This window comes from Meleagris gallopavo, chromosome Z (assembly GCF_000146605.3).
Source record: "Meleagris gallopavo isolate NT-WF06-2002-E0010 breed Aviagen turkey brand Nicholas breeding stock chromosome Z, Turkey_5.1, whole genome shotgun sequence".
Classification (NCBI taxonomy): domain Eukaryota; kingdom Metazoa; phylum Chordata; class Aves; order Galliformes; family Phasianidae; genus Meleagris; species Meleagris gallopavo.
In genome coordinates this window covers 48901605-48915261 of record NC_015041.2, presented here as the reverse complement: position 1 = coordinate 48915261, position 13657 = coordinate 48901605, and the positions used below count along the sequence as shown (strand labels likewise).

The following is a 13657-nucleotide window of genomic DNA, read 5'->3' as shown; positions in this document are numbered from 1 at the left end:
GAGGTGGTGGAGTCGCCGTCCCTGGCAGTGTTCAAGAGGTGTCTGGTTGAAGAGCTATGAGAAATGGTTTAGAAGCTTGTGGTGGCAGTGGTAATGGGAGGACTGTTGGACTAGATGATCTTACAGGTTGTTTCCAACTTTGCGATTCTATGATCATATGTTTTCTTTGAGCACACAGTGTCTTAATATATGTGAGGTGAGTCAGTGCAGCTAAGGTCAAAAAGCTCCTTCTTAGTGTTGTTACTCAGAAATAATCACGCATTCTAGCTAGCTGAGAGCCACCATTCAGATTGGGCTTTGTATGCTGCAGAACAGAGTTTTTTAAATTGCACAGCATTTCCTTGAGCACAGCCTGACCGAAATCTTTTTTGCACAGCATAATTTACATTAGCCACCATTGTTCATATCCATATTAGTGTCCTTACTTTCAACATCACTTGAAACTTGAAGCTATTATGTCATCTAGATAATCTTTCAAATGTTTCTGCAGAATTTTTCTTAGACTGATTCAGCCCTTTCTTTTCATTTCCCAGAAAAATCGCTATGAGATTTACATTGGCCTCCTGAAAGAAGGGGTGAAGGAGCTGCTGAGTGGAGGAGAGAATGATGCGTCAGGACTGAAGAAATCCCACTCGAGTATGTCGCTCAATCAGGAGTCTCCAGTTAGTGCCAAGGTGAAACGCAATGTCTCAGAGAGGAAGGACTACAGGCCAGAAACATCCAGCATTAAGCAGAAGGTCACTTAGGGTGGAAATGACAACTAGGGGAACAGCCATGCAGCAAAGTACCGGTGGTCAAATTTTTTCCAGCTCAAAACCTGTCATACATAAAAATAAGTGCATCTGCCTGAATGGGGTGTTAGTGACATTTTCTATTGTATATTTTGCTGTTTCTGTGCAGATTGTGGGAGATGTCTTTGCTCCTGCTTTGCTTTGCTCTGTTATTTTATCATTTAGCAATTGAAGCATCGGGACTTTTTTGTGTTCTGTTACTAAAGGAGCGGGGGAAAGGGTAGAGCGCTGTGACGTATATTCTGTCTCTTCCCCATTTATCTCCTCCCATCGGCATGTGGCTTTCATCTCTCAAGTCACCTGTCACTTTATTTACATGGTGGGTGAGAAAAACAACTGGACAAATGCTGCAGCATTGTGAATACGAGCTGTAGCTGTGAGAAATTTGTACAAACAGGCAGCTGCAGAGGGCTGGATAGAGTCTAGGATACTGGAAACAGTGGTTTCCTGACAATGCAGAGCATGTTGGTACTGGTAATTAGCAATGGGTGCTGTAGTAAATAGCCACTGTTGCTTGTTATTGAATTGACCCTGAACCCACAAACGCAAAGGACTACAACCTGGAAATCTCTGGCAGTGCAGGGATGACAGCACTGGAGTCATTTGTTTGCTTCTTTCCAAGCAAAAAGTCTTCTCCTGAGTTAGCAGGCTGGGAGGTGTCCAAACCTGTGCTGTCTCTGTGGTCAGGGAGATGAGGAATTACCAAGTTGGAATGAGACTCTGGGTTGCAGTGGTGGCTGCTGTAGATGTCAGCCATTACCAATGTGTTCTAAAGACAAAGGGCCTCTGTGTAGTTTTTAACTATACTCTCACTTAGCTGCTATATAGAGCCTTATGATACATTGTCTCCTGATGCTTCACTTTCCAGGAGTTTTCTTGTTGGTACGTGCAGATGTATGCAATTTCTCTGATAGTTACAGAGTACTTTGCCTTTTCTCTTCAGGAAAGGATTGTTCGCAGCTGTTCATTTTTCTGCTTTAGCTGATATACACGTGGAAGAGGCTGGGGCCAACTGGAGAATGGCACTGACCTTTTCTCACTCAGAGCTAGGGTTTGATGCAATCCTGGCTACTCTGTGCTGGAGGCTGGCACAAGGCAGCCTGACTGACACATCCTACCTTTCATATGCCAGTTGCCAGCTCACCTTGCAGTTCCAGCACATCCTGCTTCAGGCTTTTGGAAGGAAGTAAAGGCTGGGGAGAGCCTGCCATGGGTAGAGCTTTCCATACTTCCAAACCCTGTTTGTCCCACAGATCCTTGCAGTATTCGGCAGTCTTGAGTACAGAAATGTTGCAGAAATCATTTGTCTGCTTCCCAGCAACTCTTGCCTTATGGAAGCAAGAGCATTGGCTTGCTGGTACTGTATGCTCTGAGTTTTAATCTCTGATTTGATACTGTCTTGCTGGGTGAGCTCAGACAAGTCTCTCCCTCTTCACCTTACCCTTGCCATATACAGAATAGTATTACCATTCTGACCCTTTTCACAGAGCATCTTGAGAGGCGAGGTTGAGGCTAGCTGAGAAATGTTGATTGCTAGTATTTTTGTTATGCCTGGTACAGAAAAGCAGCTGTCCTGATGGATGTAATTCTTAATGTATAGAGAAACGTCAAGATCAGTACAAGGACTATTTAGAAATATAATGGTATTTTCAGCCCAAATAATGTAGGGTCACACATCAAGAAAAATTACCGTCTGATTGGATGCACACTCTGCCAGACTTCCCAAAGTGCCCATGTCAATTAGTCTAGCTTGTTGAACTGCTGGTTCCATGGACAGAAAAGGGAGGAATCAAAGATACAAGGACCTTAACAGGTGCCACTTGACTTGCCCCCCACACTCAGGACCACCATGCTTTCCCAGTGTGCTCACCGTTGGCTGTAACCAAGATGACATGCTCTCATATCGTCAACGCCTGCAGTTGCAGTCTGGCAGTGAAACCAGATGGGACTGATTCCATGTGTGATGTTGTGTTTGCATGACACGTGTGATGTGCTCATTTGGAGTTTGCTACTGAGTGTGGTTGCTCTGTCCAAGGAATCAGCAGGTCAGCACCTAGCCTTGGCAATGTCTGTAAATACTGCAGTCCTGAATAGAAACTGTCAGCGCTTGTTTAGTGCTATGGCTATAGAAGTTATGTGTGATTATCGTGGAGCATGTGTTCTGTCCTATTAGTGAAGAAAGATGCTTTCTTTTACTGGATCCCAGTGCTGCACTGGGAGACTCACTGTCTGATAGTGCTTATTGGAGGGGATTGTTTGAATTAATCATATCTGGTAGGTAAAGAGCTCATGGAAGGAGGGGAGGGGAGGAGGACGATAAAGCCAGGAGGAGATTCCTGCAGCTGTTCGTCATACTCTGGTGGTTTAAAACAAACAGTGGAGAGGGAGTTATGCTGAGAGGGAAAAAAGACATATGGGATATGCTGAATGCATATTTGAAAAGAAAACTTGCCCAGATATAGATAGTGGCATTTCATAGAAAGTGCGCAACAGAAATAGAAAAAGGGCTTACATTTGTAAATGGGCCCTGCTTGACTTTCAGAGCAGAATTGTTTGTGTGAGCTTTTCAAATGCAGCCTGGAATATACACAACAAACCTCTTCTGAATACAGAGTGTATAGCTTTAAAAGGTGAAGAGGTGACATTTAACTTTTTTTCTCAGCTTTTAAGATGTTCTGGATGCTGTAGGCTGCAGTTAAATTGCTGAGCTCAAAAAGAAATGATTCCTGTAAAATGCATTTCCCAGCTTTGACAGAGAAACTGCTTAATTCCTTTCAAAGTTGTTGCAGAGGAGATGATTTGAAGCAATAGGAAAGTCAAAAAGTAAACTGCAAAAATGTTTTTTTTTTTCAGTTTTTATTATTTATTCTCTATTTCCAGGTACGCTTGCAAGTGGATTAGGGTGTAAGCTTTAAGTCTCATCTCTGCTTAGTAAATGCAGTTTTTCACTATATATTTTTTTAGTGATTAAAAATTTGTTGAGCTTGGAGCACTCTTGGTGAGATTGTTGAGGTGTGCAGATTAGTTTACTGAGAATTTGTCAGGTTCTGCTTCAGTTTTAATTAATGTCACTTTGCTCCATTGCTTTACAAATTCTAGGCATCCCAGGCACCCAAGTGAAAATGCACATTTCAGAGGCCAAGAGAAAAAGGAGATGCTGTCGTGAAAGCCTAAGCCTCCTGGACTCCCTTAGGAACAGGATCATCTACTAAGCAGGACTGTCAGTTGCTTGCTTTTTTTTTTTCCCCAGTGCTATTGTAAAGGATGGACACATACTCTCAGGGGGCGTCAGTGGTGCATGTTGTTGGGAGGTACCATGGGGAGTCCGACTGGATGGCTTTGCATGGTATCAGTACCTTGCCTCTCTTTGTTGAATATTTGAAGCTCAGTGACTCAGGAACTCCCGTTGTAATGTGTAAGAGTATACTGCTGAGTTCCAGCATTCCCCTGCATGCCTGGCTGTCCCCACCATGCATCTGATCTCAGTATAGCTTTCTGGGGATGTTCAATATGAGCTGGAGTTACGTGGGGCTTGTTTTGGGCCCTGTTCAGCACAGGTGGAGCTGTGTCTAGATGCTCAGTGTTAAGACATTGCTGCACCAGCTCTGCAACTGACAGACCACCACCAGTGTGTGCAAGTGTACAGCCCCCAAGTCAGCCTTTGCGTTGGTGCCTGCGGGGAGGCATCGTTTTTCCTTGCCATCCTCCCTGCTGCAGCATGCCACCTGGAAACTGTCGCTCAGGCAAAGCCTCTGCCCACGTCTTGAGAGGGGGATGTGGAGAACGGAGCAGGATTGGGCCAGCTTCCTTCTCTGAAGCACTGCTGGCTGCTCACGTATGTGGGCTCCGCTCCTGGCTGACGGAGGAGAGGCAGGAAGGCTTGGATTGGGTCTGGGCATGACAGGAGAGAGGGGAGGGAGGGAAGGCATTTTTGTGCTTCTCTCTCCTCTCCTGCAACCAAAGGTGAGATACTCTCCCAAAGCCAAAATTGCACTCTCCTTTGTAAGGCAGCAGGATGCTGAGATTTTTGTCAGCAGTGCTGTGAAAGAAAATCTCTAGGCTGGCTTGTATGCGTCTTGCAGATAAATCACACACAGACCAGTGAACATGACTGCAGCTTTTTAATCCAGTATTTATGTTGTGTCTTTAATTGATGTAGAGAGATAAGTCAGCCAGCAGGGTGATTAATGTAGCAGAGCTGTGGGGGAACACTGTTCAGCTGTGACGCCAACTCAGACACTTTTTCATCTACAGCCAGCCACTTGTAAATGGTTACCAGAAGCTTTCTAAGGGCTGTAACAGTTCATCCCTTAAGTGCTTTCTCCTTGATCCTGCCCACTCCCAGGGTGCTGCCTGTCCAAGTTTACAGGCTCTTCTGGAGCTCAGTGTGCAGCAGTGCTGCTTTGAGCAGGAATTTGAGCTAGTTGGCCTCCAGAGGCTCCTTATGACCTGGATCGTACTGGTGCATTCCTGTATTGAGGCTGGTTGTCCAACTGGCTTGAAACAACCAAACTTTTGGCTCTCTCCAATGGGACGGGGCACCCAGTTGATGAAAGTAGTTGCTTTGGTGAGTAGGTGTCTGTGGCAGTGGAGAAAGTCAGTTGCAGCAGGGTTATCATTGCATTTCTGCAGTGTGCTTCTCGAAAGTGGGTAAGGCTTTTTTTTGCAGACGGCTTGTAGCTTACAGTGTCTGCATTTTCCATCGCTAAATCAATTTTGGCCTTATCACAGTTAGTCTGACAGCTCCTCCTCCTTTTCTGTCAAGCTGCTCCTGTCTGTCATCTTAGCACCTCAGCTGCTTCTGTGTAACAGGTCTCTTTCCTTCCATGCTTGCAGAAATGTGGAAAATTTGACTGTCCCATCTTGCCTGGAGAAAACCTGCTCTGAAGCAGTGCTGCATTGAATAGATAACCCTTTGAGCAGCTTTCCCATTCTGCTCATTTGTAGCCTGTATTCCCAGCTATATTTATAGCTGGAAGGTGCAAGACAAGAGTTTCAGACTCCTGTATTCCTCTTGTGTTGTGCTGCATGGATGCAAGGTCCCCCTCCCACACTTAGACCAGACACTTGTGATGTTCCTAGTCACCTCTCTACAAATCTCAGAGGCAGAGGCAGTCTTCTGTGAGGAAACTTTGACATGCTCTTTTGCAAAGATTTGGGTACTTTCCCAAATTCCAAGTCATAAATTTCATGGAACTGTGTGGGGAAAAAAGAAAGAAAAAAAGGCATCATTTTTAATCCGTGTCCCCAAACACAGAGACGATGTCCAGAAATACTATCTGCTTTTGCAGAGGCAAAGGCAGTATAAACACCTTATCTGCAGCAATCTTCTAGGTCGCTTGTTGAAACTTTACTCAGTGTGGATCTCCTGAAACTCTGGGGTGCCACATTTTCTCTGAAATGGCTGTTCTGAAGTCCACATTTCACCAGTATTCCCAGAGCATTACTGAAGCTGCTCAGCATGTGCTTCTAGTGTCAGCTGCCCAGGCTGCCAGAAAGCGCAAGCTGAGAAAGCTGTGTCAGAAATGTCTTTGAAAGAAGTGATCTCTGGCTTATGCTTTATAGAGAGTATTATTTATAGTGCATATTTGTGCAGTTTGCCTTCGCTTCTCCTCTCTGAGCTCTCCCAGCAACGTAGGTATGGCTTAGTGAACTGCTCCACCTGGGGTTTCTGAGCATTTGCTCCAGAAAGAAGAGGCTTGTCAACCTCCAGAGAAACTATTTCCCAAGCTACGGACCAGTACATGGGATCATTTCCCGTATGGCTGATGTTACTGAAGACATTCAGAAATCCAGTGCCATTCTCCATGGCTCTTCACTTCCTGGATCCTGGAGCACACTGTACTCCAGCATTGCCTTTAGTGCTAGGGAAAATTAGAGAAGCTGGCTTCCTTTTCCATGTACACTGTACTGCTTGGGAAACTGCCCTCAGTTTCTACCACCAACTGATTCTCTCCCTTGTGATTGCAGCAACCTCATCCTGGGGTGTCGCATTGAGAAGGGGCTACTTTAAATAAGAGTTAGGAGGAGAGGTTGCACTGGAGAGATGTGTCTGGAAGCCCTCAGTGAATGTCAACTCTGTTGGCAGTATCCAGCTCAGCAGTGAAAGGAGGCCAGCTTGGCCCTGCCTGCAAGTAGGTACCTTCCTCATTTGCTTTGTTAGCTGCATTTAAGCTCTATGTTAATTATTTATTAGATCACTTTCCTTAACAAGTCCAAGCTACAGCTTTCCCAGAGGCTGCGTGTTGACCTGACTTTGCTGCTGTGGTCAAAAGGAGCAAATGTAAGCCAGCACAAAGTGTTTCTGTCATTCCCTTTGAGTAATGAAGTATTCTGTATAAGTTATAAATTGTTAAACAATAAAGGACCTACCACGGCATCTGCTGTTAAAGCTGTGCCAGGAATCAGCTGGAGTACGTGCCTAAGGTGTATTTGTCCTGAGGAAAAAGTACGCTACTTGGCAACGCATGGCTTAGAAATGCCACAAGTTACAACCACACAGCTTTTCTGTGACATAAACCTTTGCAACTAGCAGCCACTTTGTAGCAGTGGTCCTGTCTGTAATTCACGTAAACTAGACCAGCACAGCAAGATGCATTTTGCTCAAGCAGACAAAGTTTCAGCTTTGCCTTGGTCAATGTGAATATCCTTGTTTAATCACTTAGCAGCTAGCCAACTGCTATGGAGACATGTTGGACACAAAGTCCTTTGTCTTCTTGCTGGGAAAAGGGTGATCTGTGGTTCCCAGTCTGTGCTGCTTCACAAGGCACATGCTATTGACAGTAAAAGTCTTAAGTCACTTACACACTTAGGAAAACTTGGTGCTCAGTGCTGTGAAGTTCTGAAAAATTGTGGGATGGAAACGGTGGTGGAATTTTTTTTTATTTTATTTTGTGTACATATTCGTGACAACTGTCTTCTTACTTGAGGCTAAAAGAACAACGTTTTCTGGCAGTTTGAAAACTTTAAAATCAATACTTTCTGTGTGAGGTACAATCTGAGGCTTACAGTACTTGGTGAATGTGTTTAAGTGATGCCTATAGATGTGTGTATGTGTTCCATAGGTATAGTATGGCTTCTGTGATTCAACACTCCAGAGCCTGCTGTTCTTTTCTGAGGCTTATTTTGGTCAAAGCACTTAAGAAGCTGCAAACTTTGTTAGGATGCTTGTTCTAATTGTTCTCAAAATAAGTTAAAGAGTCATCAGAGCTTTTGCAGAGTTAGGCTATCCCTTGAGCTGTGCCTCAGTCTCTGTTGTGTTGCCCACCAGGGCTGTGTGTAGCTGAAAGCAAAGGCATATATCGGAGAGGCTAAGCAAGGATCACTGGGTTCTATTTTCTGCTAGCTCAACACTTGGTTATCTCCCCATTTCTGTTAGCAGATGCCTGTACCATGAGCCATCAATGCCTACTTCTGAAAATCACACTCTGAAGATCAAATATACAGCTTTACTTCTGAAATTGGTGACCTCTCTCTGTGAAAATTCAACAAAAGGGCATTATGTCCAAAACTGTGTCCAAGCAGGACAGGTGCCTGTGATGTCTCCTGCAGACAGAATCATGCAGCAGTAGTGAGGGTTTCTTTCTGAAATTGTACAGATTTCAAGAAGAGCATTTGTTTCATCATTGGGGAGAAGAAGAGCAACAGGAGTGAAATATTACTGTAAGGCTTCTTGTTTGACTCCCGAAAGTTTCCCTTGTGAGATTTAAACAAGTTGTTAGGAAGTTGCTGGGCTAAGTAAAGGCATAAGGAAGGATTTTCTAGTGGATTTTCCCATTTGCTCTAGCTAGTGCAATGCTAGGACTATCTGCATTATCCTAGGAAAGAAGGAGCAAAGCCAGAGGGTGGGATTCTTACCTGGAGGCATAAAAATCTTATCAGATCTTATGCACTTAGCTAGAAGTACTTGAGGACTTGTGAAGTCATGGCTGTATGCTTCACTGGACCGTGGCCAGAGCGTTAGTGTCTTGCAAGACTGAGATGCAAATTGACTGCAGCGGAGGGTGAAATTAAGAGGGACATCCTCATCATCTTCCTTTGGATCAGTTGTAATCCTTTTCAGGCAACAAGCTCTCCCTTGGGTTACCTGCCTCCCTTGGTGATGCAGTGAGTAGATGAGTTCAGAGTTGTAGTTAGGAATTGGCACCTGTTCTCAGCCTGAAAAGATGCAGTTCAGAAAAAGCTCCTAATTAACAGTTACGATGGCGTAGTACCCCTATGGGAACAGTAACCCTCAGCAGCAGTAGTGCAGAGACTGTCTTGCAAATGCATGTATGCACACTGTCCAATTCCTTTGTGCAGACCTAACTTTACTGGGCCAAACAGCAGTCCGTGCAAGATCTTTCCTCTCGATGGCCTCCTGTCCCTTTTGCCAAGTGTAGGAGCCTTCTTTCTAATACTGTTCAACTCACTTTACTCTCATCACTGACTCAATGGAGTGTTCTTCATACGACACACTAGAGATGCAGTCCCAGTCTCTCTGCTCTGTGGTACTTCTTGGCTCTGCTGTGAGGCGGCATTGAGGTAATCACTGTATCTTTTCCAGCAGCATGAAATTTGCTGCTCTGACTCTTGGTGTGGTGAGGCTTGAGGCTATCTTACCACCAGGGCACTCCTTCCTGTCCTTGGGTGCGTTCATTGCCAGAAAAGCACGCTCTTCCTTGGTGGTCAGAGTCAGACTTCAATCAGATCCTGGTTCACGGGAGACATTTCCATGTGCTGCTGATGTCCACAAGGACTCAAACATGTACTTGCTTACACAGAGATGGTTTCCTGAAGCAGAGTTGTCACTCTTTTCTACAGGTACCGCAGGATGCCCTCCCTTATTCTGCTTCATGTAACTGGTACTAGAATGATCATTTCCTGATAAATGAAGGCACTTAAATCAGTCCTCTTCTCCGTGGAAGAAGGACTTTTGGGGATATTGTTATATCATTTGAAATAATATTTTGGAATTTAAGTTTACATTGCTTTATTTTTCACTTGAGGTGACTGTATATAAATATTTTCCTCTATTTTATCATTGCTGATAAAGTAAGCCTACGGTATACAGACAAATAATTTGCCTTTGATGTATTGAAACTGTGAGATATAAAGTAGAATTCTCTCTTGTGTCCATGTTCCTGACTATTACTCTGTTCTTCTGTGTTTTTATAAGCTGGAATAAGTGTGGCTTACGGGCAACAGAGAGCCTGCAAGCTTTCCAATAATTTTTATGTAATTGAACTCAAGCAACTCTAGTGAAGGATCTCACGTATGTATAATGATATATGTATATGTACAAACTTTAGAAAGAAATAAACCAAATGTATTTCATCTTCTGCAATTGAATGGTTTCTTTTGGAGCCCTTACCTTTCCTTCGTATGCATGGGAACATGAAGGTGGTACTGGGGGCTCTTAGCAACCCCTAGCCGGGCAGAAAATGTGCATCCACCAGCTGATACAGCTGTTGCCCAGAGCACCCTGCTCACCTCTGGCGGTCAGCAGACTCCAAGTTTCAGGAGCTGGAGGGTGTGTATACTGTGTACCTTACAGAAACACAGTCTGGACCAGCATACCTCTGGCATGGCAGAATGCATTATGGCTCTACATAGATGCACAGCAAACTCTCCCTATCACAGGAATCTTGAGGAGATGTGGTTGGGGCCAGCAGTAGTGCATGTGCACTAGTCCTAAGTGAGGACATCTGGAGTATCTCTCTTTGTACCTCTGCAACAGGTGGCCTTACCTATGGGCTGTTACAGAGTGTATAAGCTATGAAGGTACCTCCACGTAGCCATGGAAAGACATCAGGAAGAGAAATAAGTGATTAAAGATGGGTTTGCAAGCAGATGGATTAGTGGAGAGAGGTTGCAGTGATCACCTGTTCAAAAATGACCTCAATCATTTTACAGAACACTTTGCTTGAGAGCTGGGTTGGAAATTGCTGATGGCCTAGTGAATGGAAGGAAACAAAGACCCATGACTGACAAAAAAGCAGGACACTAAAGAAAAAGAAGGAGTGCAGAAATACAGGTGAGAGTGGGTTCACCAGAGTGAAGGAAGGAGACTGCACAATGCATAGAAAGCAAAAATTTTGTGTTTGCTGTTCTTGCACTGGATGTGCCTCATTGTGGGAGCGGAGGAGACTGTTGAATAGGTAACAGGACACCTTCAGTATCAGGTTGGGCACAAAGAACCTTCGCAAGAGGGCTGTGAGGTTTTATTTGGAAACAGTGGTAAGGAAGATATTTTTTCTTACCAAGATATCTGTAAATGACCATCTTGAGATGAGTTGTTTTGTTTTTTTTTCCTCCTAGAAACTTGGCACATTAGATGAATGGCAGGACTTGAGGTAGTTACACTATCTTTTCACATTATGCTATGGAATATCAGATTTTTTCTTTGCTGTTCCTGTATTTCCTATCCTGGTTACTTCAGATACTTCAAAGCTCTGAGACTTTCTGGTCCTAATACATGCTCAGGGGTTAGTATGTCTTCTAAGAAAGGGCTATAAAAATTGACAGTGAAGAGGAGTGGGAATTACACTTAGGAAGATGCCTCCTCTAATGTCCAAATGAATGTTTAACTGTTTGTAAAAAGTAATGCCAGTGCTAATCACTACACCTTTTTCTATTTTGTCTTCCTAGCTGACAAAGTCAACTCTGAGCATATTCTCTTTATTCTTTGTTGTCCATTTTCAGTTTACATTTCCGAGTAAGTAATAAAACTATGAAGTGAACCCAGAAAGTTATATATACAGCTAAAATCTCCAAAGTCCATAGAAGCTACAGATATCTTTGGCTATTTATAAATAATCTAGCATGAGAGAGTGACTTCACCCCAAAGTAAAGCACAAATAGGTCTAAAGTTGTCAAGGATATCTCCAGATTTGAAATTGGAAGAGTTCTTAAGATAGCAAAGTACTGATGTGCTGTGGTGACCTCCTAAATGGCAAGGGAAGGGCAAAAATACCTAGAGGCTTTTAAGAGCCTGGAGCATTATGCGGAGAATTATATGATGATGATTCAGATTTTTATCTGTTGTGTCATTGCATTTTCCTGCTCTGTCTTTCTGTGTTTGCTGCTAAACAGATGTTTTTCAGAAGAAAATATACCACCCACCATACTAATCATTTCTCTCTAAAATTGGGCCATGCTAGGATAAATGGACTATTTCACAATAGATTGCCACCACTCTGGGATTGCTCTGATGATCATATTTGTTACAGGGTATCTCTTCTGGTCAGCATTCCACAGCTAATTTTTGAGTGTATAGGGTACACAGATGATGTGGATCTTCCTTTTGTAGATCATCTAAAGCACACCGATTCTTCTTAGAGAAGATTATTAGCAGCACTGTATGAAGCTGACATTGCCCCAGAAGGAACTTTGGAAAAAATGCGCTTGTATACGCATTTCATACGTAGCAGAGCTGAGCCATGGCAAGTAATACCAATCTTAAAGAGCAACTGAAGCAGAGAAAGGAAGGTATGAAAGAGGCAAAAAGGTTGCCAGAAATAGAAACAGTGATGAATAAGGTAGAAAATCAGAACAAAGAAGGAAGGATGGGGGAATATTCTGAGGGAAGGAGCGCCTGTGCTTACGAATGATAATGCTGTTGACTTACAGACCCAAGCCAGAGGCAGTTCCTGTGCGACAACCCATTGACTTTCCATCAGGACTGTGTCTGAAAAAATTGGAGTGGGGGTGGGGTGCAGAGGGATAGATTTGCATCTAGCTATAGATCATGTGGAGAAAGAAGGGTGGTGGATTTGTAACTGAGTGTTAGCTCTGTGTGACGCATAGTATGTAAAAGTACTGATTAAAAGCTCTGTAATTGTATAATAGTGTAGAAAACAGTATAGTTGTAGACAAGTGGGGGTTTTGTGTTCATTGGGTAATCGATATGTTCTTTATTTAATAGTGTGATCGGTTTCTTAGTAGTGCTTTGAGTTGGTTTCTGAAATTAGTTGAATGGGAAGAAAGACTCCAGGACAGTTCCCACCTAGTGTAAACTTGGTCCAGCCGCTGCAAGTTTAATGACTCAGACAATTAAAAAGATGTTTGTAAGAATATTTGGAAATATTTGAATTATGCAGGAGCTCTGCCAGTGGCCACAAGGTAAAAAGGATGAATACTGAGAGTGCAAAAATGACATTAAAAGGACATTTTGAGAAATCAAGGTCTGTGAGTTAAAATCTCAGTGACAGACTTCTGTAGTGCAGAAGTGTCGTGTTTCCTCTAAGAACAAACGCTACTTGTCTGCACATGTGAAGGCGCTGGTGGGTCTTTATCTGTGCAGTCTTGAAATGTAGGTGAAATGTATTGTACAGATGGATGGGAAACTGCAGAAGACTGCAGAATATAGCAACAGGGATAGGAAGCTCTGTGGAAAAAAATGGCAGGGAGAGTTTGCAGTAGGGGAGAGCAACAAGGAATGGTTTGAAAGCCGAAAGCAAGGAGCAAACTGAACAAGAGTGTAAAGAAATAGCATGGGAAGCAAGTGAACTGCATACAGATCCATCTATCACTTGAAAAAGCAATCCATTAATAAGAAAGGAGCAGCCAGCTATGAAGGTTGCCTAACACCTTCTTTTGTCTTTTGGCAAAAAGTTCATGTTCCCCCACTGTTTGCAGGGGAGATCTGAACACTGTCAGGGCTGCCATGAGGTCAGGAGAGGGTGCTGTGTGCTGGCCTTCAGAGAAGACTGCTCAGAGGTAGCCAAGATAAATACTCCTTTCTGTGCTTTGTAGCTTGGAAGACAGCAGCATCCCTGAGTTTGTGCACTGTCTGCTGGATGTGGAATGTCTTTGTTGGGAAAAGCAGGGAAACAAGAATTCACAGAAAGCAAACTTCCCCCGTATCACTATGCAGAGATTGTTAA

General features: G+C 43.6%; 1 protein-coding gene across 2 annotated transcripts in view; it reads left to right on the top strand.

Annotated features, from left to right (window-relative positions):
• LOC104915217 (PH and SEC7 domain-containing protein 3) overlaps positions 1 to 10111 on the top strand; it is a 106703-nt gene extending 96592 nt beyond the window's left edge. For both annotated transcript variants that reach the window (XM_010725979.3, XM_031557349.1), the window contains exon 17: positions 534 to 10111. In XM_010725979.3, the coding sequence (XP_010724281.1) occupies positions 534 to 746 (213 nt within the window). In that variant the 3' untranslated portion in view covers positions 747 to 10111. The remainder of the gene's footprint in view (positions 1 to 533) is intronic.
• The last annotated feature ends 3546 nt before the right edge of the window (positions 10112 to 13657 follow it).